The sequence below is a fragment of the Rhinolophus ferrumequinum genome, chromosome 21 (assembly GCF_004115265.2).
Source record: "Rhinolophus ferrumequinum isolate MPI-CBG mRhiFer1 chromosome 21, mRhiFer1_v1.p, whole genome shotgun sequence".
NCBI classification, from domain to species: Eukaryota; Metazoa; Chordata; class Mammalia; order Chiroptera; family Rhinolophidae; genus Rhinolophus; species Rhinolophus ferrumequinum.
The window spans coordinates 8908671-8936463 of NC_046304.1; the positions used below are offsets into that span (position 1 = coordinate 8908671).

A 27793-nucleotide genomic window follows, 5' to 3' on the forward strand; every position below is an offset into this window, starting at 1 on the left:
TGTGCTGACATGAAATATGTTGGGAAGCACTCCCTAAAAGCACCTTTTACTACCAGAAGCTATTAAGCTTTTCTTATTGCAGGCAAGTCAAATGAGTAGGTAGACAGGAAACTGTGTCGTAGAGAGGACAAGCTTGGCAAAAGCAAAACAGTGAGAAAATAAGGATATTTCCCAAACCGGAAGAATATTGGGACAAAGAGAGGACCTTGTTTCTTTTTACATTGTTGAAGGCACAAGGCTTAAATTTGCAGGGCTGGAGAGGAAGGATCAACAGGTGAAAATTAACCCTCACTAATAAAGTAAATATTAGTATTTTATTTCTATCATTTAACATGTTAAATATGAAAAGTGACACAAGTAAGCCCAAATGGCACGCCCAGAAAAGCCAAAAGGATTTGTGAGAGAAGCCAGGTATTCTGCTGTCCAGCCACTATCTATCCATCAGCCTGAAACTTCCATTCAGATCATCTTCTCAAATTATCCATAGGAGATTTATTCACATACTGAATAAGAATAATATTTCTAATTATATCCAACCATTCTTAATATGAATGAGAATTATGCGGGGATGCAAGATTGCCAAGACTTTTTTTGCCAAACAATTCCTTTTGACTTAAGAAACAAGAGGCAGCTGCATTGTTTCCATAGCTATCCATATAAAAGAGCCCTTGGAATGAGGCTGACTCGTTCTGCTTTAAAAAGCTCCAAGGTAAGTGGGAACCGGACAGGACTTTTAAGAGGGAACACTGGCCACACCGCCAAGTGTCGGCTGCAGCTGCTAGTTCTGGTACTGCTCTTTCTGATACTGCATGTCTTACACCCATGCCTTTTGTTGCCTTTTGCTTACAATAGCAAATAATGCTACAAATGGGATTTTGTTTGGTTTGGGTTTGGGTTAACCAAGTCCTTTTCTCTTTCCTTTGACAGATCTGTCTCACTTCTAGGCTGCATCTTCTCATTTGCTAACGAGGTAAGATTTGAACTAACCAGTCCCTGGAGGAGAACAAGGGTGCCTCTGGGATGGATTTGTGTCACTTAGCAACCTTTGGAAAAGTGCTTGACTCAGTAAATATCTTAACAACTGTACTTCAGGAGAGGCTCTGGAGAGGGAGAGAGAGGGAGAATTCACCTTTTAGAACAATGCGCATATCCTTACAGAGGACTCAAGCATTGGTGGGGTGACATTTTAGCAAGAGAATAGTTGGTAATAGACTATTACTTTATTTTTGTAGGAAAAAAATATGCACTAAGATTCGCTTGCTAAAAATTTCAAATTTGACAAAAATGTATCCTACTATTAGAATTCATTTAGTAAACATATCTAAAAAATAAGTAAGGAAGTATCTAGGAAAATGTTTCCTTTAAACTTCTTTAAACTCTTTTTGAAAGTTACCTTACCCAATGCTGAGTGTTGTATGAAACAAAACACTGAAATTTTTGTTATGTATATAATAAAGGTGTTAACCTGCCCTGCTACCGTGTTTCCCTGAAAATAAGACCTAGCGGGACACTCAGCTTTAATGCATCTTTTGGAGCAAAAATTAATATGAGACCCGGTATTATATTATATTATATTATATTATATTATATTATATTATATTATATTATATTACATTATATTATATTATAGACAGGGTCTATATTATAGTAAATTAAGACCGGGTCTCATACTAATTTTTGCTCCAAAAAACGCATTAGAGCTGATTGTCCAGCTAGGTCTTACTTTCGGGGAAACACAGTACTACAGACTGCATTCCTAAAGAGAGAGACTGTTGGGTAGCTGATTAGAAAGAGTTTCAAGTAATTTGATCATGTAATTGAGTGCAGGAGCATCCTTTGCCAAACTTTTTATTCTACTGATACCACTGGCAACCTGCAGATAACGTAGAATGGAATAGTCCAAGCCTGCATTCGTTAGTAGACAATTTGGAAAGCAAAGGGAGCCCTTCAATGTAGAAGAATGAAGATAATGTTTGCTGTGGCTTTTATCCTCATTTAGTTTAACAGGGTTAAACTGATTAACTGGATTTAATATGCAAAGACATTATGTTAGAAAAAGTCTACTAAGCAACCAATTAAAAAGAGGAAAACAAAAATATAATCCCTCCAAAACCACTGAATGTGAGCACTTCTAGCTGAATATCTAAAGAAGAAAATAAAGTTCTGTAACATCACATGGCAAGAAATGGAATGTTGTTACGTTACAATAAATGACACTTTATATCTAAATGATAGCCTAAACTATTTCAAATTGCTTTTTCAGTCATCATTTGAACCTTTTTTCAAAGCATCTTCACTATATCTCATGGGTTGTGGATTAAGAAAGGCAGATATTGCGATCCCTGTTCTAAAGATGGAGACACTGAGGCTCAAAAAGATCCAGTGTCTTCCCCAAAGTCACAGCCTCCTTAGCTGTAGGCTGAGACCACAACCCAACTCTCTAATTAGCATGCCAGTCTTGAAGGACAAAAGAAGATAATGGATGCAAAGCCCCAAGTACAGTGTTGAATACACAGTGACCCTTGATGCGTTGGAGTCCTGGTGATTGTGTTTGTTTCAATAACTATAGCATAGTGTACAGTGGACCTGCCTGGTGGAATTTCCAACAGGGCCCTTGAAATATCGTCAACATAGAAATTTATGGATATACGTGGTAGTCCAGAATCTCTAATGTGAAATGTTTCATCTCTTTTAGGTCCTCTTGGCTCAGCAGCCATGAGTGGAGACCAGGAGATGGCGGTTTTTGGGGAGGCTGCTCCTTACCTCCGGAAGTCTGAAAAGGAGCGCATTGAGGCCCAGAACAGGCCCTTTGATGCCAAGAACTCTGTCTTTGTGGTAGAGCCCAAAGAATCTTTTGTCAAAGGGACTATCCAGAGCAGGGAGCCAGGGAAAGTGACCGTCATGACCGAAGGGGGGGCGGTGAGTAGAGTCCCAGAAGCTGACATCTTATTGATTCTTTTTGTTTGGTCACTTAATTGACATAAACAGTTTTCTTTCCTTTTTACCGCCAGACTCTGACAGTGAAAGAAGATCAGATTTACCCCATGAACCCTCCGAAATACGACAAGATCGAGGACATGGCCATGATGACCCATCTCCACGAGCCCGCGGTGCTGTACAACCTCAAAGAGCGTTACGCAGCCTGGATGATCTACGTGAGTGCCCCCCATCCTAAAAGGTCTTCATCATCATCACCACGGATTCTGCCAGCCCATTGCTTCCACTGTTGGATAAACGGGTCACAAGCAGTGACCCGTTTTGCTTTCACAAGTGGTGTAACTAGTTGAAAGGTTCACTATTGCTGTTGTAAGACACAACCCAACAGCTGGCACTTTGCCTTTGTCTTCTCATCCAAAGCTGGTCAAGGCCATTGCCCACATCCTGGGTTTGCCACAGATCCCTTGAACAAACCTTGGAGCAGCTACTGCTTAGGTCTCAGCTGCATCCCTATCTTTTAAACCCTCCCCCCTTAGTCCCACAGCAGAATCATCGAAAGGGAAAAAATAAGCTCATGTTGTAGCACTTAAAAATAATGTTTTTAAAAGGCAAATTTCACTCATTGTTTGCGCCACCAAAGTAGCAGCATTTTTATCTATGTGTTCTGGTCCCTTCACTGGAATGCCTTGATGAAACATGTCCAACTGCCCCAGCATGTTGCATGTTCTGTCCTATTGTTTCTGTCCCTGCAATAACATGGACCATGTTTTTCAATCATCATTCATTTACATGTGTGTCTCGTACATAGACTTAGAGTTCTTCAAGAAACATCATCTCTTGTATATTTCATTCCTAATGCCTCGCAGAGGCCTGGCACAGAGTACACACTCAGTATATGTTTTCTAATTAAATTTATTATGTTACATTGACATTATTGTATAGTTTAGCTAGTGCTGATACTCAGCTACACAACACCTATACAAGCATACCTAGTGTTCAGAGACAGCATCCATTCTTATTTGTTGGTTCCTGTCCTAGATCAGTTGTTAAAGATTTGAAAATTCCCCTGCTGTAATCAAAATGTATTTGCATCATTTTGTGTTCTGCTTCTTTATAACCTAACAGTAGTTTGCAAATATTTCCCCAGTATTGCTGCATACTTTCATGTTTATCTTTTGAAATGCCTGTATCATATTGTCTTAGGAGGCTGTACGATAGATCACCTAACCATTCCTATATTGTTGGGTTCTTGGGTTGTGTCCAAATTTATGTTTTTATGAATTTGAATTATCTTAATGTTATTAAAAAAATACATGCTTGTTTCCTAAAATGCAATAAAAATGTCTCACATTACACATACAAAAGAAAAAAAACTTTTGGAGTTCTTGCTATGTGAAAATCACTGTGACAAATCTCAAGGGGAATAATCAGTTTAAATTGTGGTCCCTTCCCTCAAGGATTTTGCTGTCTTGCTGTTGAAACTTCCAACTAGTTTTCATGCTGATTCCTTGAAGAAATGTAGAGTACTTATTTAAAGTGTTCTTTTTAGTTAAAATTCATTTAATAAGTGAATTGTACAAATAATAGGAAAGGCCTTTAAATAATTATTCTTTCTTATTCCCTTGTATAGACCTACTCAGGCCTGTTCTGTGTCACCGTCAACCCCTACAAGTGGCTGCCGGTGTACAACCCCGAGGTGGTGGCTGCCTACAGAGGCAAAAAGCGCCAGGAGGCCCCGCCCCACATCTTCTCCATCTCTGACAACGCTTATCAGTTCATGCTGACGGGTGAGCTGAATGCTTTATACGTGCATCTTTTCAGAGCAGAACCATAGGAGAAAGACACTCTAACCATTTCAACACTCTTTGAGATGGCCCCCTTCAGTTGAGGCTGGTGTCTGTTGAGGCAGATGGTCCAGGAAGGAGAGAGTGTAAAAGATAATTTGCAATCTCTACTGTTACATAATTGCTAATGATCTCTTAAACTTTTGAAGGTCAACAGAGGTTGGCCATAGTTAGATAATTTATTTTTGAATGGCTCGGAAACTAAATAAGCTTAAGCAAAAACACAAGCAATATCCATATGTATGTGCATCACACACACACACACACACACACACAGACACACACACCACACACAGTCGCTCTCATACACAATCATACATACAAACTGTATTTCCATTACCAAGAGCCAAAAAAACAGAAGAGTAAAGTTTGCCTCTGCGGCCTTATCCTCAATATCAGGAATCGTGATATCCTCAATATCAATGAATAGTCTCTTTATATTAAGGATGGCATAAATGCTATTGCCTTTTCCCAGAACCAACCTGAACACACTCCAGATTTTAAGGTGTATCTGGCACTAAAACAATTATATCATGAATCCTCTTCCTAGAATGGGATCGCAGCTAGACCAAGCTAAGGTACTATGCACCTTGGGGAAAGGGCTTAGAGAATTCCTCTTCAAGTAAAGTACAACGTCCAAACAAATGTTTACCTTTCCCTAAAAATACGACTAAAGCCACGATAACTTCCAAAGTTACCACCTTTACTGTATTTACTCCTTCTCACATGCTAAATATATCTCCAGTTCCTATTTTCATTACCTCTAATACCTACAATAAATATGTCAGTAACTTGTCATCTAAATCCAATGGAAGACCCAAGTCCACCTTCGATATTTATTTAGTCATAGCATATAAAAAGTCTAGTGTTTCCTTGCAGTGTTCTGTTCAAATGGTTGCATGTATGGGGGTGGGGCAGCCATAGAGAGCAGGAGAAAAAGCTGCTGGAAGAGGTAATAGATCTAAAGCCCACCAAACCCTAGTGATTGCTGAAAAATACTAAGCTTGAAAAACACTAAGGTCATTCCATTTTACTTTTTTTACCATTTACAATTATGTAAGGAAACAGTATTAAAAGTCTATAACTTCTCTTTTGTAGACCGAGAGAATCAGTCAATCCTGATCACGTAAGTAGATTTCATACTTTCTTTTCATGGCTGCGATAGCTGCCAGCTTTGGGACCTCATCTTACTTACTTTCTGTTTGACAGTGGAGAATCTGGGGCAGGGAAGACTGTAAACACCAAGCGTGTCATCCAGTACTTTGCAACAATTGCAGTCACTGGAGAGAAGAAGAAGGAGGAACCTGGTAAAATGCAGGTGAGTCTGACAGCCAGAGTCAGCATCAAGACTGCCAGGGCTCTCAGGAAGTCTGGAGGCCCAGATATGAGGACGGCTCTTGCCTTTGCAGGGGACTCTGGAAGATCAGATCATCAGTGCCAACCCGTTGCTGGAGGCCTTTGGCAACGCCAAGACCGTGAGGAATGACAACTCCTCTCGCTTTGTAAGTCTCTTGGCCACTATTATAGACACTGGTCACTGGTAAAAATTTATGGAATGTTTGTGAATACATTTTCTGAATCTTTTTCATTCACATTGTATTGCATCATGGTTCTTTCTATTTCTTCTGAGCACACAGTAACATAGATTCAAGTCCAGTCTCAAAAGATATGTAACACTATAGCTGAGTTCTTTCTCATCTATCATTGTCTATAATTATTTACAATTTTAAAATCAAAGATAAAATTCTTTTACTTACAAAATAGGAGTTTCACCTTTTCCTCCCTGATACAATATTCTCTGAGCTTATTTAATATTAAAGTATTAGCATTTCAAGTGTTTTGAGTTTCTCAAAAATTTGGTATGATTTAAAAACAAAGTAGTAATATTAGTTTTCCTTTCAAGGGTAAATTCATTAGAATCCACTTCGGCACTACAGGAAAACTGGCTTCTGCTGATATTGAAACATGTACGTACTTGGATATCTTTTGCAATCATTTCTGCTTCGTATGACCTATAAAATTGACCAAATGAAATTTGCATCTCACATGAATTTCTGCATTTTCCCTGTCTGCTACTTGTTTCCTTCCAGATCTATTAGAGAAGTCTAGAGTTACTTTCCAGCTTAAGGCTGAAAGGAGCTATCATATTTTTTATCAGATCACATCAAACAAGAAGCCAGAACTAATTGGTAAGAAATGTCATAATTCCTTTCAGAATGAGTACACTAGCACCTATCAATTATGATCCAACCTAGTATTCCGTGACTGAATTTTGTCAATTTTATACATCATCTTGATTTTGAAAATACCTTTGTAACTTTAGTAAAAATTTATGTGTGTTCCTTATAAAAATTCAAATGAAAACTGAAAATAACACCTCCAAATTCTATCACTATGAAATAACCACCATGAATGCTTGAATGGATATCATCCTTGTCATTTTCTGTACATATATATTTACATACAGATGTATATATATATATACTAACTGGATCATAGTTACATGCTCTTCCATAGTCTACTTTTTTCATTGAGCAATAATATATCATGGCTTTTACCAAGTCAGCAAATATAGCTCCACCTTACTGTTTCTAATGGTTGCGTAATATTACACTCTAGAGATAAGCATAATTTACCATACCCTTTTAAGATATTTAGGTGTTTTTCAATTTGGGATTTTAAATAGTAAACGCTGTACTAATTATTATTGTTACAAATATAACTTTTCCCAATATGTGATTATCTTCTTTGGCACCACACAGTGCCTTAGCATTTGTCTAGAAATCTCTTGCTTTAATTAAGAGGATAATTCTGCTTACTTTTGCTCTGTTCCATGTACTCAGAAATGCTTTTGATTACCACCAACCCATATGATTATCCATTTGTCAGTCAAGGGGAGATCAGTGTGGCCAGCATTGATGATCAGGAAGAACTGATGGCCACAGATGTAAGTAGAATACAAGAAAATCAGAATGATTATGTTGGTTCAGAGTAATGGTTCCTCCAGATAAACATTCAGTTTCTAGTAGAAAAAGCAAAAGAGGATTCAAAGAAGAGCATCAATGTGTCACCTGGAATCAACTGAAAAGATTGGGATGTGCCCCTTCTTTCCTTTAATAGTATTTTAAAGAGCTACCATTTCTGAATTCACTTACACCATTTTTTATAATCTGCTTGCATTAGATCCATACCACCTTTCAAAATAACAAGTCCCTTAAGTTTATTATCCTTGTTCTCTATCTTAAGTTTCCTTTTGAATCTTCAGAGGGTATAATTCTAATGCTCTGTGCTGGTCTTTGGTTGACCAACTCCCTATACACCCAATCTAGGAAGTTCCTTGCCCCCCCCGCCCCCCGCTACTCCGCCCCCATCAGTACTGGTAGTTTCCTCACTTCCACTGACAAGTCAGGCAATGGAATGTGAGCTATCGATAGTAAATGTGTGGATCATAACCTAACAGTTATCCTATTGGTTGTATTGGCAGAGTGCTATTGATATTTTGGGCTTCACTAATGATGAAAAAGTCTCCATTTACAAACTCACGGGTGGTGTGATGCATTATGGGAACTTGAAATTCAAGCAAAAGCAACGTGAGGAGCAAGCAGAGCCAGATGGCACTGAAGGTACCAACTGAGTCATCCACCTGATTTTATGTTTGTTTGAAAATCACATTGTTAACTTGTTGCCATTGTGTTTTCCTAGGAAGACACTGATTTTTAATAATTGAGTTTTAAAGTATACCTAGATAATATACTATGTGAAACAGACATGTATTTCCTATAATTTCTGAAGTTCTTTAAGGCACACTATCTATAATCCAGGTCTTGAATTTAATGAAAGAAATGGGCAAAAATACTCACAAAGATATTCTAAAAACATTGCACAAAATGCCTGTAGCTTAAAAAAAAAAATTGAAGCAGTGAGTTGCTTAGGGCCATAATGAGATTGTTCTACCCTTTCTTCCTTTCAGTTGCTGACAAGGCAGCCTATCTCCAGGGTCTGAACTCTGCTGACCTGCTCAAAGCCCTCTGCTACCCCAGGGTCAAGGTCGGCAATGAGTACGTCACCAAAGGCCAGACTGTAGAGCAGGTAGGTGCATAATTCAAATTCACCACTGGGGATGCAGGCATTTTACAGTCCTCTGATAACCTCAAGAGCTATATCTTTGCCTTTCAAGGTGTACAATGCAGTGGGCGCTCTGGCCAAAGCCGTCTATGAGAAGATGTTCCTGTGGATGGTCACCCGTATCAACCAGCAGCTGGACACCAAGCAGCCCAGGCAGTACTTCATCGGGGTCTTGGACATCGCTGGCTTTGAGATCTTTGATGTGAGTTGGGAGCTAGTTGGCAAGGGGATTGTACACTACTAAGGCAATGGAAATGTCAATGAGAAGAAAATATGTAAATATTATGACCTTTTCTTAACACTGTCAAAAAGCTATGCTAAGTCTTAAAAGAGTGTGATTGGGCGGCTCCTAATCATGTATTATAGTGGCAATTCCACTTCTATGAGAAATAATGCACTTGATGCGGACTCTTTAATTTTTTACATGACCCAAAGGGAGTTAGGAATTAGCTTGATATAGTGGGGTAAGGGGTGGGACTCTAAAAATCCCACAATGCAAAATGAAGTTAACATGAAAATATCAAAGTAAACCTGTGCAATGTATAATATACTCTGAATATATGGTGGAAAGACTCATCCAGAAATACTTAGGAAGATAACAATAGCTGATAAAAGGTTAGTAATTTAAAATCAGCGTTAATAACCTCAATGCAATTAACTCTTAGTACTCAATATGATATCATGGGATAAAAACTCATATCTGATTATGAAATACATTTTTCCTGCTTATAGTTTTGAACAAGTTTATCTTTTTCTTTCTAATTCTAAAAGCACAACTGGGGCGTTGCTTAAAATATAGAAAATCAAGGAAAAGCATTCCACATTAATTCCACTCTTTACATCTAGCTGATGTTAACCCTTTGACATTTTTTTTAAAAAAACACAAGTGTGTGAAAAAAATACAAGTGTGTTAACATATTATACATAATATTTGGTATCTTGATTGTTTTTTCATTTCAAATTAAAGAAGAACAAGGGGGGCAGTTATTGCTCACTTCCAAGGCTGACCATGATGATTTCCATACAACAGAGACTCCTCCAGCTTCTAATGGGTCACAGATTAGCTCTTGAATGAGTCAACAGAAAATACAGAAATTATTGGCAAGAAACATGAAATGATTAAGTAGGAACTCAGAAAAATACCTGCGTTAACTTAAACAAGTGCAGGAAAAGCGTATTAATGATTTAGGACTTTGCATAAATGGTAGCAAACATTAGATTTCACAGATAATTTTGATATATCTATAATCTAAAGGCTATTTGACGTATGCTTTTAAATTAAAAAGTCCTATATTTAAGAATGCTCAATTTGCTAAAGAGAAAAGTAAACATATCTATTTATTTAGTTCAACAGCCTGGAGCAGCTGTGCATCAACTTCACCAACGAGAAACTGCAACAGTTTTTCAACCACCACATGTTTGTGCTGGAGCAGGAGGAGTACAAGAAGGAAGGCATCGAGTGGACGTTCATCGACTTCGGGATGGACCTGGCTGCCTGCATCGAGCTCATCGAGAAGGTCTGTTTTGCACTTCAGAAACCATGTTTTGTGGACAACTAAATTATTCATTGCATCTTATTTGAATTCTATACACAGAGAAAAATGTTCAAATAGAATTATAACTTTGTGTGTGGTCTGCTTTTAGCCTATGGGCATCTTCTCTATCCTGGAAGAGGAGTGCATGTTCCCCAAGGCCACAGACACCTCCTTCAAGAACAAGCTGTATGAACAGCATCTTGGAAAGTCTGCCAATTTCCAGAAGCCAAAGGTGGTCAAAGGCAAGGCTGAGGCCCACTTCTCGCTGATCCACTACGCGGGCACCGTGGATTACAACATCACTGGCTGGCTTGACAAGAACAAGGACCCCCTAAATGAGACCGTGGTTGGGCTGTACCAGAAGTCTTCACTGAAAACTCTAGCGTTCCTCTTCTCTGGGGCTCAAACTGCTGAAGCAGGTAGTACTCAAAAAAATCCAACACTTTCTCTGCATGTTACAAAATGTGATGCTAGATTGCGGCTGGTGATCTCATAGCCCCGGCAGAAGGATTGCTGGGCCAAACCCATTTTGTGCCTCTACTAAGTTTTGAGGAAATAGGCCGCAATGTAATTACACACCCGGAACTGGCAGAGGCCCTAGAGCAAAGGGTCAGAGGAGAACTGTCAGGATCCCAATTAAAGAAAAGCTTGGGCTTCTTTGATTCTCTCCTGCTTTTTTCTCCACATCTGCTGGATATTGAGTATCTGGGAATATTCACGGCAATGGAATGACAAACGTCTAACACCCTAGCTTCTGTGAATGATTTTTGAAATTATAGTGTCCCCAAATGTCCTAATATTGAGTTTGTTTCTATTTGATGAGGAGAATACCCTTCCTTTCATTTCCTAGTGGAGAAAAAAAAAAATCACAGAAAAGTGGATGCAAGCTTAGTTGGCACATAAGATTCATTCTGTCTCAAATAGAAAGACCAGTAGGGTAAAAAAAAAAAGAAAGAAAAGAAAAGAAAAGAAAAGCTCCACTTCAGCACAGAAATCAACAAATAGGCAAAAAATAGCCCTGTTGATTTAAAACTATATTTGAATGATATCTTTCCTTGTTTTTTTTCCCAGAGGCAAGCGGAGGTGGTAGTGCCAAGAAAGGTGGCAAGAAGAAGGGCTCTTCTTTCCAGACCGTGTCTGCCCTTTTCAGAGTAAGGAAGAAACTGCTCTTGACGCTTGCCAATTATTTTGAGAATTTGTTTTTAAAGCACAGAGTCTTCTTTTCAAAAGTCATTTAGGAAAGGACTGACTTCTGTTAATCTAGCTTTGGAGAGAATTGCTCCAGCATTATTAGCTCATCGTTCATGCTAAGCCAAATAACAACAAAAAAATATTTTATAGAAAATTTTATAAAACAATACTCTGCCATTCATAATTTCATTGAGTCAGAAAAATAAGCAATGACATGCGCTCAGAGAGACAAAATCGTCAGTAAGACTAATGAAAATCTAACAGCGAGCCTGTAAGGAACATAATATGGTATACTTGTTCTTAATCCAGTCAATTCTCAATTATAACTGATAGAATTTTTCCCCTTATAGACAATATTTATGCCCTAAACATTGACAGAGTTGGAAAGGGGGAACTACATTTATGAGAAAAAGTTCAAATGTGGTGCAGGCTTGCATTTCCTTATTGGAAAACTATGGAATTTAGTAGAAGAAAGTGTGACCATTTAGTATGGGAAGGCAATGGCCCTGAGGTATGTGGGTGACTGGGGTTAGAACGGTGCTTGTGTACACTAAAAAGAATCATGTATCTGGCTGCTTTATACATGGAGAAAGTGGAGAAATAAGTACTGAGGCAGAAACTGTATCTCATGAGAAACATATCAAGGTGTTTATTCCCTTAAGTGAAAATGCTCCATACTGGTCATTCAACTCAACCATAGACACTGATTTCATGGACCTCACCAAAATGCTCATAACCATGTCTAAAGTCTGAGATAACAGGATTTGTCCTGATTTCACAGGAGAATTTGAACAAGCTGATGACCAACCTCAGGAGCACCCACCCACATTTTGTGCGGTGTATCATCCCCAATGAAACAAAAACTCCTGGTAAGAAGTTCTAGAATGAAAGAACAAAGCATGATTGCCATACTTCCTTTTTCACAAACTCTGCAATGAAATAAATATGTATTTCTTAGGGGCCATGGAGCATGAACTTGTCCTGCACCAACTGAGGTGCAACGGTGTCCTGGAAGGTATCCGTATCTGCAGGAAGGGCTTCCCCAGCAGAATCCTCTACGCAGACTTCAAACAGAGGTCAGACTCTCCTAATTATGGTGTATCTTAAAGTTTAGCACAAAATACATTTAACGCAAGCAAAACAGTTCAGCGAAAATATGCCTCTATTTGTTGTTTTAATTTTCCACATGAAGGTGAAAAATTATAAGCCTCCAAACACCTTTAAAATATAGATATACCACACATTAAATACTCTGCGGGCTTTTCTTTAGATTTACTAAGCTCCTGGGTTAGCTCATAGATGGATACATTCACTTTAATAATTACAAGTACTCAATGTAATTTATAGATGATGTGATACAGAATTGTACACCTTAAATCTATGTAATTTTACTAACAATTGTCACCCGATAAATTAAAAATAAATAAATTTAAAAAAAATAAATAAGTAAAAAAAAATTACAAGACTACCATTTTTTGAATGCTTAATATATTTGGATCATCTCATTTAATCCTCGTAAAAACACAGTAGAGGCAAGTACTACCAATACCTCATTTTATAATGAATAAACTGAGGCTCAAAGAAATTAAGTTACTTACCCAAAGTCACATGGTTATTAAATGGCTGAATTAGGAACTCTCCCATGCAAGTATAGCTACCAATAAGTCATTTTCTATGCCTTCTTTGGTATCTTCATCTTTTTCTCTCACACACTAGTTTCCCGGAAACATGTCAGCTCCTCTTTCTCCTCCCAGGATAAACCCATCTTGAGAATCAAATAACAGGCAAAGAGGCTGGGTAACAGCTGTAGGGAAATGGTCTCTCCTAAGTCTGGGTCTGGTGGAGTTGACAGAGAACTCCAGGGCTCAAGACCTAAAGCACCCCTACATTTGACTTTACGTGGTTAGGACCATTCCTCATGCCTAATGTGTACTTTCTACCAGATACCTCAAGAAAACTGTGTTCTTGGACTCAGGATCTTAAAAAGCAAATGCACCTAGCTAGGATAACATGCTACATTTTATTGGTCGTCTACACCTTAATGTGCACAAGATTATAGAATCCTTTCCTGAGAAAAAAGTCTGATGAGGCAGGAAGGAAACTTACAACTGTGCAGGAAGGTAAAATGGAGTAAAAATAGATGGTCGATACTAAATTGACTATCCATATATACAATGTCCTTCCTGGGAACAAAATATAATAATAGAGCTTTTTAAAAGCTCTGATTTCTTAATGGCTCATTTAATGTTCAGCTACTATTAGTGTCACCAGTAAACCAAGTTTTTAAAAATGCTGTGTTTATTTTAACAGATACAAGGTATTAAACGCAAGTGCTATCCCTGAAGGACAATACATCGACAGCAAGAAGGCTTCTGAGAAGCTCCTTGCATCCATTGACATTGACCACACCCAGTATAAATTTGGTCACACTAAGGTAATAGTCTCTAAAATCTATCTGATGCTATTCCCGTCCCTTTGAAGTTCATATAAAGTTTCTGATCTGCAGCTCTATCCATGCGCAGGTCTTTTTCAAAGCTGGTCTTCTGGGGCTCCTAGAGGAAATGCGAGATGACAAGCTGGCCCAGCTGATTACCCGAACTCAGGCCAGGTGCAGAGGGTTCCTGGCAAGAGTGGAGTACCAGAAGATGGTGGAAAGAAGGTATAAACACATACTGTTTATTCACAACTTCTTTCTTCAAAAACACATTTGAGGTTGGCTTACAATTAAGACTCAGATATTATAAGGCCACCAAAGTAAGAAGCAATGAATATGAGTCCTGTACTGAAGCGAGGGTATAAATCCAGAAAACTTACGGTAGAGATCATCACCATAGAATACATTCTGAGTATTTCAGTTAAAACAAAAGACAAGCATAAAGTGTCTGTAGTTCTCATCTAACAAGAGAAAATGTACCCATGAGTAAGAAGAGACAAAAGTTTGCCCTAGCACTTGGTTCTAATATGAATTTATTGGGTAGATCATTAAATAAAACACATTGAACTGCATAGCAGACAATGTTTTCAACTGGTTTTATACAAGACACAGAAACAACTTCTTCCATCTGATCATTTCTATTATCAAACTATTGTGACTTAAAATATTAAGGGCATTTATCTGTGAAAGATTTCTTTCAATAAGTTAATACAATGTCACTGAGGTACTTAGCTTTCCAGTGATCTAAGTTGATGCAGGGACAGAGGTCTAAGACTAAAGAGCCACGCCTCTCCAAACTGCAGGATGAATGGGACCTATAGTGAGAAATGCATTTTCTACTGCTATCTGTACATCCATACATATATGTATGTGTGTGTAAACAAATAATTTACAGAAAACAAATTTTATTGCTATCACATGTAATTATGCTAATGTTTTCTATTGTAGTCTATTTAATTAAAAATAATAAGTTTGGTCATGACCCAATAAGGCAGTTAATTACCTAATTATGAGGGTAATTAATTTTAAAAATAATTTAGACTAAAACAAATGTGACGATATGATAGAGTAAAATGCAAAATTCACACAATATTAAAATATAAAACCAGAGATTTTCAAAGAAATTCTGAGGTTTCAATGAGTCTCTTTATCCCATTCCCCACATCCCTCAGAGGCTAGTTCCCCTTTCACTGCTCTTAGTGCTTGACTCATAGGAAAGTTTGGGAAGCACTGAGGTAGAGCAGTACTTCTCAAAAGATGGTCCTTGGACCTGCATCATCTGCGTCGCTTGCAAATTTGATAAAAATGCAAAACCTCAGGCCCTACCTCAGATGTCGTGAACCTGAAACTCTGGGGGTAGGGTCAAGGAACCAGTATTTTAACAAGTCCTTCAGATGATTCTTATGTACACCAAAGTTTGAGAAGCACTGACAGAGAGAAATGAGTGATTAATGAGTCCTTGACCATCAACACAAAATTAATTTCTCTTATCTGTGCTTTTGAAAGTAGCTGAGGAATACAGTGGGGACAGCACCTCCAACTCTAACTGCAAGACTTTATCTCATTTCATCATCCACACCATATCTAATTTTCAACAATTAAATTTCAGAGAAGCTCTTTTCTGCATCCAGTATAATATACGTGCGTTCATGAATGTCAAGCACTGGCCCTGGATGAAACTCTTCTTCAAGATCAAGCCCCTGCTGAAGAGCGCAGAGACCGAGAAGGAGATGGCCACCATGAAGGAAGAGTTTCAGAAAACCAAAGAAGAACTTGCCAAGTCAGAGGCAAAAAGAAAGGAACTTGAAGAAAAGATGGTGACACTGTTGAAAGAGAAAAATGACTTACAGCTCCAAGTTCAGTCTGTAAGTAGCGGTGTCATCCTAGGTACTGCTCAGCAGGATGCAAGTGCTAGAACGCTGGCCACTAGCAATATTAAGTTGGGTGGTCAGTCTGGGAGACTTTCACTGCAACGGAGAAAGTGAAAGCATTGTGATGGTACTGATATAGTCCTTATATTCCTTCACTGCCCAATAAACACCCCAAAGCAGCACCTGAGCAATGAGGTAGAACAAACTGCTCTCTTCCATTATACACAGTTTCATCAAACTACAGGGTTTATGACTTCCTTTCCCTTTGAAGACTATCCTTGAAAGTGATTTTAACATGAACTTACCCCAAATAAAATACGAAGGGGAGGATGGCATGGAGAGAGTGATTTTTTTCTCTGAAACTTCCTTGACCATTTAGATGTCCATGGATCTTAAAACACTATACGTACAGCTGACATATGGCAATATTCTTCATCAAGTTTTAGTGAATTATTGTTTGTTACTGATCTCCAAAAGTCAGATTTGCTCTTTCCAATCCATCTCCACTGTCAGTGTCCCATCATCGGACCCAGATGGCTGCAGCAACCTGCAGGCCACCAACTCTCTCCTTCCATCCAACCTGCTCACTCCTGAACCAGTCATTTTAGAGCTGCTTCCATCAAGTCTGAAATGTAATTTATAAGACTGTCTTTCATTTGAACTGAATTGAATTGATCTGGTATTATTTACTCATCACAAAATCATATTTTTCCAGTTGATTGAGATTGTTCTTTTCTGTCAAGTTTGGGTGGCATAACAACTCCTGATTCTAGATTGCAGAAGGAAAAAGAGCTGTTTTTCTGCCCTCACCTGCTTCAAATCTATCCAAATATTTTTTTTTTTTTTTTTTTTTTTTTTTTTTTTTTTTTTTTTTTTTTTGTCCCTAGAGAACTACTTAGAATATGTCCTACACCTCTATATTCACTACATGGCGATATGTAGCACATTTTATTCTTTTACATGTTCAAAGACTGATCTGGGGGCTCACTGATAAATGTATATAACAATTTCTCTCTTATTTCCTGTCAACCCCCAACTGTGTCAATTGGAAACATAGCAGGTTGCCAGGAATTTCTTTATTACTTTATGGCTCAACTTGAATTTGGAACATCATAACCAAATTGTCTTCCAGTACTACAAAGAGCAATAGTTCAGTAGCTGCTGCATCCTGAATTTTTCTTGTTGGAATGCCCTCTCTCTTCCTGTTCCTTCCCCCAATAAATTGATTTCTACAGAACCAAAACCTACCCATCTGTCAAGGCCCAACTCAAATGCCATTTCATTCACAAAACCATATCTGATACAAGTTCTCTGATCTCTTACGTCACTAAGTACTTTCTGAATTAATGGGAGCTCTGGGAGGTGGTAAGCTTTCTAATTTACTGAAGAATACAGTGGGCCATCCATATCCATGTGTTCCTCATCTGTGAATTCAACCAACTGTGGATTGAAAAACTAGAAAAAAATGTTATGTTACTGCTGACATACTATATAGATAGACCTATGATGGCTGCATCTGTACTGAACATGCACAGACATTTTTCTTGTCATTATTCCCTAAACAATACAGTATAACAACTATTTACATAGCATTTCCATTGTATTAGGTATTATAAGTAATCTAGAGATAATTTAAAGTCTATGGGAGGATGTGTGTAGGTTATATGCAAATACTATGCCATTTTCTGTAAGGTACTTGAGCATCTGTGGATTTTGATACCCATAGAGGGTGGGTATCCTGAAACCAATCCCCCAGGGATACCTAGGGACAACTGTATATGTTTCTAAAGGAATATGACAATATTTGAAATATTTTTTTCCCCACAACGTGGAGTATCTTGCATTGCACACAGCAGATGATTCATTAGAGTTTAAATCCAAAGAACAAATGGCAGAGATTTACGCTGTTATCACTGGAAATATTTCATTCTTTCTTCCCAATTTTGATTTTGTTTACAACTTAAGGAAGCTGAAGGTTTGGCTGATGCAGAGGAAAGATGTGACCAGCTGATCAAAACCAAAATCCAGCTTGAAGCCAAGATCAAAGAGGTGACTGAGAGAGCTGAGGATGAGGAAGAGATCAATGCTGAACTGACAGCCAAGAAGAGGAAACTGGAGGACGAATGTTCAGAACTGAAGAAAGACATCGATGACCTTGAGCTGACATTAGCCAAGGTTGAAAAAGAAAAGCATGCCACAGAGAACAAGGTATGAAACATATACAAAGAAAGTTTATGTTTTTATTATCGTTATTGAGTGCAAGCATAAAATTGACTCTACCAAAATATAACATGTAATGCAAAATATTTTTACTACCTAAGGTGAAAAACCTCACAGAAGAGATGGCAGGCCTGGATGAGACAATAGCTAAGCTGACCAAGGAGAAGAAGGCCCTCCAAGAGGCCCACCAGCAGACCCTGGATGACCTGCAGGCAGAAGAGGACAAAGTCAACACCCTGACCAAAGCTAAAACCAAGCTGGAGCAGCAAGTGGACGATGTAAGTCTAAGATTATCAAGAAAAAAAATTTTTTTGAAAGGAAGCTAAGCAATCCTTTTGACCCAACATTATTTATGTTTAGCTTGAAGGGTCATTAGAGCAAGAAAAGAAACTTCGCATGGACCTAGAAAGGGCTAAGAGGAAACTTGAAGGTGACCTCAAGTTGGCCCAAGAGTCCATAATGGACATTGAAAATGAAAAACAACAATTTGATGAAAAGCTCAAAAAGTAAGTATGAAAGAATTCCTTATTAACTTGCTTCCAGTGGAGGACACGGACTCAATTGTTATTCTTTGCTACTTTTCAAAAAGGAAAGAGTTTGAAATGAGCAATCTGCAAAGCAAGATTGAAGATGAACAGGCCCTCGGGATGCAGCTGCAGAAGAAGATCAAGGAGTTGCAGGTAAGTACATGATTTCCATCTGTCTAATTCAACCTGACAAAATTACTAGCACAGAGAAGCTCAGCTGTGCTTTTCACCACTCCTAGGCCCGCATTGAGGAGCTGGAGGAGGAAATCGAGGCCGAGCGGGCCTCGCGGGCCAAAGCAGAGAAGCAGCGCTCTGACCTCTCCCGGGAACTGGAGGAGATCAGCGAGCGGCTGGAAGAAGCTGGCGGGGCAACTTCAGCCCAGATTGAGATGAACAAGAAGAGGGAGGCTGAGTTCCAGAAAATGCGCAGGGACCTGGAGGAGGCCACCCTGCAGCACGAAGCCACCGCGGCCACCCTGAGGAAGAAGCACGCGGACAGCGTCGCTGAGCTCGGGGAGCAGATAGACAACCTGCAGAGGGTCAAGCAGAAGCTGGAGAAAGAGAAGAGCGAGATGAAGATGGAGATCGATGACCTCGCAAGCAATGTAGAAACAGTCTCTAAAGCCAAGGTACTACAGAGTCTGGGAAATTGTTCTTAACAACAATAGTCCTGTATGTACACATCATACTTTACACAGAGCACTTTACACACATAAAGTCATTTGTTCTATGCAGTGATCCAGGAGGTTAGTAAGAAAGATAGTATTTGCATTATTTCCACTTAACATATGAAGAAAGTGAAATCAAAGAAGTTAAGTACATCGGCCCCATCATACCATTAAGAAATAAAAGCATGAACTTTTGAACATAGGTTATTTGTGTTTTCTTGGTCTTCAATTGAAGAACACAGGTCTCCAACACTCTCAATTGTCCAATAAGCAAAGTGTCACTCTACATAAAGGCAAAGAAGTATTTATGAATATGCTTTTAGAAAATATACCATACGAGTCTTACAAAATTTCAAATTTAGAACACAATCTTTATATTTTTTTATATTAATATTAAACAGAGCTTCACGATTAGCTTTTTAAAAATCCCAATGTATATTTTCAACTTAGGACAGCAATCATAAAATATAAAGAAAAAATTTCTGGTATATCATATTACATATAAAAGAATTCACTTCATATGTCAAAATAAATATTTTTCTGTTTCAAAAGATGTTGTACTAGAGCAAAATTATATTAAAATATCTTCATTTACTCCTTTTACTTTTTCTCACACAGGGAAACCTAGAGAAAATGTGCCGCACTCTAGAGGACCAATTGAGTGAACTGAAATCAAAGGAAGAAGAGCAACAGCGGCTGATCAATGACCTGACTACCCAGAGGGGCCGCTTGCAGACAGAATCTGGTAAGTCTCCTGTTCTATAGTGCCTAAGAGTAGAGATGATGAGATTAAAAACAACTGATTTAGTGAAGAGAAAGTCTAATAAAAGCAACTGAGAACATGGATGATTCACTGAACAGCTCAGACGCTCAACCTACTTGGCGAGGTCACTTGGGGACGATGTTGGAGATAAAGACTTCAGTAGGACTGGATCAAGCTCTACTCCAGAAAGGTCTTGAGTATCTGGCTACACTGAGGGCATGCTTGGTGTTAGGAATCACTCCAACATAGGTCCAGGGCTTCTGTTCGAGACCAAGCTTCTTTTTATCTATATCACAGTGAACGAAATTTCTGAGTAGGGCAATGGATAACCCAGTCTCTCAGAAATCTTATGAAACTGGGACTAGGTAGAATTAGACATTTTAGCTCCCTTCTTTGACAGTTATCACCAGGTTTTCACAGTATCATATACCCTGAAGGATTAGTTACAGAGAAAACAATAAGAATCTAAGCTGTATTTATTCATTCAGATTAATATGTAAGTTTCACCATAAAAATCAGAAATTTGACATTAAGCGTGAAGATTTCAATAGATAATTCGACCATCTGAGCACTCAATTGAAGGGGATGTTAAAAGTTTACGTTTATTTCTAATATGGGCTTGCTAATTTTTTCTTCGCTTAAAAAACAATGGTGCCATTTCTTTTGCCTGTCAGGTGAATTTTCACGTCAGCTAGATGAGAAAGAAGCTCTGGTGTCTCAGTTATCAAGGGGAAAACAAGCATTTACTCAACAGATTGAGGAACTAAAGAGGCAACTTGAAGAGGAGACAAAAGTAACTATTATTATAAGACCCATTTTACTCCCATGACTTGAGCCTAACTGGAGTCCATTACATCAGCTTTTAAAGGGTTTTGAAACTTAATAATTAAACATGTAAATATCCAGTAAAATGAAAGTGTACCTATTTCTACAGGCCAAGAATGCCCTGGCCCACGCCCTGCAGTCCGCCCGCCACGACTGTGACCTGCTGCGGGAACAGTATGAGGAGGAGCAGGAAGCCAAGGCCGAAATGCAGAGGGCGCTGTCCAAGGCCAACAGCGAGGTTGCCCAGTGGAGGACCAAATACGAGACGGACGCCATCCAGCGCACAGAGGAGCTGGAGGAGGCCAAGTATGTGTACAGATATGATAAATTGTGCAGAAAACTTGCACATTGAATCAGAAAGATCCAACCTTTAAAGATTCTGTGAATTAGCCCACAAACATTCATTAATTAGCTCCTATTTGCCAGGCACTGTCAAGCCCTAAGAAGACACGAATAAAGCAAACACCATTTCTACCCTTCTCACCTAAAATCTAGTTAAGGAAACAAAGACCAACAAATAATTATACAGATAATTAGGCCTTATTGCTGTTGGTCAAGCACACCAAGCTCAGTGCTACTCCCGAGTATTGCACTTGCTGCTCCCTCTGTCTGAAATACTTTCCGCCAGATCTCCCTCTAGTTCATTCTCTGATTTCTTTTAGATAACTCAAATGTGACCTCCTGGGAGAACCTTTTCCTGACTATCTAGAATAGTTGCCCACCTCTTACTCTATTTTATTTTTCCTCATTGCACTTATATCAGCAATATGTTATTATGCATTTTCTCACTTGCTTATTGCTTATCACTCTCCCTTGTGTGGAAGGTTCATGAGGCAGGGACCTTTTCTGTCCTCTGCACTGCTGTGTACCCAGTGTTTGGTTCATAAAGAGTTCATCAATATTTGTTGAGTGAATGTATAGATATTTTTAATACAAATATTTTTATATGAAGTTTCCAATACTTTTCAGTGTGGTAATAGTTCATAATTCTTGTTTTGGCTCATGTCTCTCTACAAATATATATAATCTTCAAGGAAGAAGCTGGCCCAGCGGTTGCAGGATGCAGAGGAACACGTAGAAGCCGTGAATGCCAAGTGTGCCTCCCTTGAGAAGACCAAGCAGCGGTTACAGAATGAAGTCGAGGACCTCATGCTTGATGTGGAGAGAACAAATGCTGCCTGTGCGGCCCTAGACAAAAAGCAGAGGAACTTCGATAAGGTAATTTCTGCAGCAGCCTCTGCTCTCCATTATTTTCTTCCATCCTTTACAGCAGGTAACCACTCTTGGTTTTTCAGATCCTGGCAGAATGGAAACAGAAGTATGAGGAAACCCATGCTGAGCTCGAGGCCTCCCAGAAGGAAGCCCGCTCTCTTGGCACTGAGCTGTTCAAGATGAAGAATGCATACGAGGAATCCTTGGATCAGCTAGAAACTTTAAAACGGGAGAACAAAAACTTGCAGCGTGAGTCCCTTTCACTTTCAATAGTATTCATGCCTTGAAGAAATTTTTCTCTTATGTCCTCTGTCTGACCAAATCTCTACCTGTCTTTTACCCAAACAACAGAGGAGATTTCTGACCTCACGGAGCAGATAGCTGAAGGAGGCAAACGTATCCATGAACTGGAGAAAATAAAGAAACAAGTGGAACAAGAAAAGTGTGAACTTCAGGCTGCTTTAGAGGAAGCAGAGGTACAGGTCAAATTATGCATTATAAACAAATTCAGAAAAGAATTAGGCCCATCCACATGGACTGAATATTTTATTAAATATTAAATAGCACAACATTTGTGGAAAGAAAGGTGTGCAGAAAAACTTCCAGATGTTCCCATTCCCTGCTAATGTCACCTCTTGCTGTCATTAAGGCATCTCTTGAACACGAAGAGGGAAAGATCCTGCGCATCCAGCTGGAGCTGAACCAAGTCAAGTCTGAAATTGACAGGAAAATTGCTGAAAAGGATGAGGAAATTGACCAGCTAAAGAGAAACCACATCAGAGTCGTGGAGTCGATGCAGAGCATGCTGGATGCTGAGATCAGGAGCAGGAATGATGCCATCAGGATAAAGAAGAAGATGGAGGGAGACCTGAATGAAATGGAAATCCAGCTGAACCATGCCAACCGCATGGCTGCCGAGGCCCTGAGAAACTACAGAAACACCCAAGGCATTCTCAAGGTAAATGGGTTGAAGAGATGGTCCCAGGGCAGTTGGGGTGACGGCAGTCCTGAGAACAAGACATCTCAATGATCGTTCATTCCACAGGATACCCAGATCCACCTGGATGACGCCCTCCGGGGCCAGGAGGACCTGAAGGAGCAGCTGGCCATGGTGGAGCGCAGAGCCAACCTGCTGCAAGCTGAGATCGAGGAGCTGAGGGCCACTCTGGAACAGACGGAGAGGAGCAGGAAGATCGCAGAACAGGAGCTCCTGGATGCCAGTGAGCGCGTCCAGCTCCTGCACACCCAGGTGGGATTCAGCACAAAGAGTTCACCTTTAATTAATGCCTATATGTCCCAGAAAATATAAGCTTAAATTTTTATTTGACAGACAGGTTTTATACTTCTGTCATTTTTTTCAGTATATTACTAAGAAATGTTTTGCTCTTTTATTTTGCATAAATTAATTTATTCATTGCCTTTGCTATTCTAAGGTTACCAATATTATTTTGTGTTAATATCTTTATTGATGCTAGTTATCAATATTGAAATTTTTATTGTGGAGAAATGGAATGTTTAAACATCTGTTATAATTTTATCCCTGTGAATGGTCTGATTGGTAAATGGCAGTTATAAAATTATAGCGTTATTTGGTCTAATTATGAACCATATTCTTGAAGATGCTGAATATTCTATAACATTTCCATTTTATTTAATTATACTACATAACAAAATAATATTGAAGAGCATTTGACTTGCAAATTTTCAACTGAATTTTTTTTCCTAAAATGGCTACCACTAAATTCTTAGGTAACATAATAAAAAATACTTATAACTTATTTTTAATCAGAACACCAGCCTGATCAACACCAAGAAGAAACTGGAGACAGACATTTCCCAAATCCAGGGAGAGATGGAGGACATTGTCCAGGAAGCTCGCAACGCAGAAGACAAAGCCAAGAAGGCCATCACTGACGTGAGCAGAGGGCAATGCAGTGGTAGTCAAACTTGAATCATGATGTGCTATCTCAGCTCCCTCAACTGGTTTTGTTTTGTTGCTAATTAGGCGGCGATGATGGCTGAGGAGCTGAAGAAGGAGCAGGACACCAGCGCCCACCTGGAGCGGATGAAGAAGAACCTGGAGCAGACGGTGAAGGACCTGCAGCACCGTCTGGATGAGGCTGAGCAGCTGGCCCTGAAGGGCGGGAAGAAGCAGATCCAGAAACTGGAGGCCAGGGTGGGTTTCTCAATATCTATCTATTTCCATTTGCTCCCAATGCCTTATTGGATCAAAATTCTTAAGAGCCTATTTATTTGCAGGTACGTGAGCTTGAAGGCGAGGTTGAGAATGAGCAAAAGCGTAACGTTGAAGCTGTCAAAGGTCTGCGCAAACATGAGAGGCGAGTGAAGGAACTCACTTACCAGGTACTGCAAAATTTTTTATCAGCTAAGCCCTGCTCCATATATATGTGAAATACTCATGTGTAATGACACAATGGTCATGTGCTTTACAAGTAAAACTCTATGGTTTCTATAATCTTTCAGACAGAAGAAGATCGGAAAAATATTCTCAGGCTTCAGGATTTGGTAGATAAGCTTCAGGCAAAAGTGAAATCTTACAAGAGACAAGCTGAGGAGGCTGTAAGTATCCTTAAGATAGAAGGGGAGAGAGAAGTCCTCTGTTTAAAAAAGCTAGTAAATAGATTTACTACTCCTGTAGTAAATAAGCCATTTGCTTTATAGAAGTCTGTGTACTTCTTACAAACTTTTGTGCATTTTATACTTATTGCTTATTATTTGTAATATTAATAGCTTGATTTTAAAGTAAATTTTCAATCCACAAAGAAACCTCAAAAAATTTCAAAGCAGAAATGATACAGGCCACATTCTCTAACAAGAATGTGATAAAATTGTAAAGTGATGAGTACTATAAACAAAAATCCCCAAATACTTAATCATTAAAAAAAAAAATTCCTAAATATTTTTGGATTAAATTAGAAACAAAAACATAATTGCTGAATATTTATCAATTAAGAATAAAGTTTCAAGTAAGATGCTTCTTTTATAAAGTACAGTTAATGCTGTCATTGGAGGACAATTAATTGCTTCACATGCTTTCATTATGAATGAAAAATAAATGAATAAACTGACATTTCAATAAAGAAATTATAAATAATAATGAAATAATGGAAGTAAGTACTGTTGAAAACAAAGGTAGAAATTGATGAATTAGAGTATAATATTTTCTAATTTGCTGATTTCAGTAATATCTGATAATTTCTGGTGAATTAATAAAACAATAGTAATAAAATAAATACCCTTACATCTAGCTCAATCAAGGAAAAAGAAAATACAAATGCTCATTAGGAATGAGAATATGAATAAGCCCTACAAGTAGGTTTATATTTTTTAAAAGTAAAATATAAATCTGTCAACAAAGTTGAAATCTTAAAGAAACTGGGGATTTTTCTAGGAGAATATGAATTACTAAGTTAGCTGAAAAAGTTACTTCAGAATTACTTCTGAAAATGGACTCAGGTTCAGATAGATCTTTCAGAACTTCAAGGAACAGATAATCCCATGCTATGTAAGCCATTCCAGAGCATGGGAAAAGATGAAAAGCTTTCCAACTCATTTTAAGAAGCTCACATGACCCTCATACCAAAACCCATCCAAGAGAGAATGGGGGGAAAAAACTAAAGACAGTTTTACTCATGAGTGTAGTTATAGTAAAGATAAATTACTAAGTCACTGAAACCTTTATTTGGGGGATTGTGCATCAGTAAGAGTTAAATAGGCTTAATTCCTACAATGGAAGGACTCCTGAATATTAGGGAATTTGTTAATAGAATCATTACATACAAAGCAGGAGAAAAAAGTAATTGTTTTGAAATGTGACGAAATGATGTATGATAAAATTCAACATTTTTTTCAATTTAAAGAGATTATGAAGAAATTCATCCTTAATATAGTAAAGAATATCTAACTCGAGAGAATAATCATCTTATAGCAAACCTTAACAAACATGATTTTAATATTCTCACCTTCTTCTCTGCTCTTATATTTTTTCTTGTTCTACTTGTGGTATATATCTTTTAATATGTTTGGGTTGCAAAAATACAGTTATGATTATTTATGAGACACCAACCCCCAAATAAATCATAAAATCAACTTCAGTGATAAGCAAGATGGTAAGACAATCATGATTCCTGTCGAGTAGTTTAACTTGTCGGTAGATGCCAAGTCCTTTCTTTCCTTAGGCCTAGAGAGTCTAGAAAGAAGCACAGTATGGATTCCTTACAATTCCATTTTTATTCTCAGGAGGAACAATCCAATACAAATCTATCTAAATTCCGCAAGCTCCAGCACGAGCTGGAAGAGGCTGAGGAACGGGCTGACATCGCCGAGTCCCAGGTCAACAAGCTGCGGGTGAAGAGCAGGGAGGTTCACACAAAAATCATAAGTGAAGAGTGATCATGCCCAGATGCTGTGGAATGACTGAAGAGAGGCACAAAATGTGAAGTCTTTGGTCATGTCTATCTGTATTTACTGTCTATTCCGCCCTATTGCAAAGGAAATAAAGAGCATAGGGTACTTTGCAAACAATATCCTTAGACTGGTCTTTTCTTTCTCCTAAAGCAATGTCAAAGCTTAAATAATCTCAAGGCTATCAAACAATCACATTCACTCTACCACTAAGAAGGAGTTTGTATTCATTTTATTTTAGGTCTATAGTAATACTTTAAGACTATAAAGTTGTCTCTTGGTAGAGAAGTTCTGATGAACAGAAACCTGGAAGTCATTTGTATTTCTTTCTAAACTTTCCCTGATACTGGGGTATAGTAAGATCTTAGAAAACTCTGCTTTCCCTAATATGAACCTAATTTTCCAGGTCTATGCAAAGGATGGCTCTAGCTATAGTGTTACATGGGGATTCAGACTGAGACATATCATTAATTCTCTTTGCTTTTAATAACTGTTATCAAGAATACAAATCCAAAGTAGTATTATTAGCACATGAAAGTTTTCATCATCAATACCAATATACTGTATATTCACAGTATGTGTATTGGGCAATGGGTATGGCATGAAAGAGTGAGATGTGACCCTTCTCTCTGTGAAAGCTATAAAGTCTGGAGACAAAAAGAATATTATTCTATATATTATAATGTAATATCAATAAGCTGTTTATTAGCCTATATTTCCAGAGTTTATGGCCTTCTATATATATAATCATGTAAAGAGCCAGAATAAAAGATTAAAAGCATTGATAAAATGTGAATCTCAAAATAGATTATTGAAATGTATGTTCAACACACATAATGATGAGTTATGAGTTTGATGCAAAAACCAGATATGGTAGCAATCTGAATTACTCAGAGAAGTTTTCCTAGAGGATCGAGAATTTTTAAACTGGATCCAGGTGAGATGCATAGCCAAAAATATAACCTTCCTGGACAGCATAAAGGAAAAGCTAAAGGGTAACTACCCATCTGAATAGAAAACAAAGATATATTGGCTTAAATAGCACTGGGAGACAATAAATTAGATGTGTAAAAGCAGTTTAACAGGTAATTGGATTTCACACTGTCACACTGGCCTTAGGAAGGGTGTGGAATTGCCCTTCTCACTGCCCTGGCCCCTCTTTCACTTTCTTCCCACATCACCTGTAAATTATTACGTGCCTCATAACTTGGCAATA

General features: G+C 38.4%; 1 protein-coding gene across 2 annotated transcripts; it reads left to right on the forward strand.

Moving 5' to 3' along the window:
* Nucleotides 1–670: 670 nt before the first annotated feature.
* On the forward strand, nucleotides 671–26697 carry LOC117013844 (myosin-2). Of its 2 annotated transcripts, none has more exons than XM_033091358.1 (40): nucleotides 671–709; nucleotides 928–970; nucleotides 2696–2919; nucleotides 3012–3155; nucleotides 4568–4724; nucleotides 5880–5907; nucleotides 5991–6099; nucleotides 6191–6283; nucleotides 6685–6748; nucleotides 6872–6970; nucleotides 7625–7728; nucleotides 8266–8404; nucleotides 8752–8870; nucleotides 8959–9108; nucleotides 10253–10423; nucleotides 10551–10860; nucleotides 11513–11592; nucleotides 12414–12501; nucleotides 12591–12708; nucleotides 13943–14066; nucleotides 14155–14291; nucleotides 15676–15931; nucleotides 17903–18145; nucleotides 18259–18435; nucleotides 18518–18663; nucleotides 18747–18837; nucleotides 18924–19313; nucleotides 19971–20097; nucleotides 20790–20908; nucleotides 21050–21246; nucleotides 21975–22158; nucleotides 22236–22401; nucleotides 22504–22628; nucleotides 22802–23110; nucleotides 23198–23401; nucleotides 23942–24067; nucleotides 24158–24328; nucleotides 24412–24516; nucleotides 24637–24732; nucleotides 26413–26697. In XM_033091358.1, the coding sequence occupies exons 3-40, from the start codon at nucleotides 2716–2718 to the stop codon at nucleotides 26563–26565; spliced, it is 5823 nt and encodes a 1940-aa protein (XP_032947249.1). In that variant the 5' UTR covers nucleotides 671–709; nucleotides 928–970; nucleotides 2696–2715; the 3' UTR covers nucleotides 26566–26697. The 2 variants fall into 2 exon arrangements, with proteins under 2 accessions (XP_032947249.1, XP_032947248.1); XM_033091357.1 differs by lacking the exon at nucleotides 671–709 and adding an exon at nucleotides 734–787.
* Nucleotides 26698–27793: the final 1096 nt, after the last annotated feature.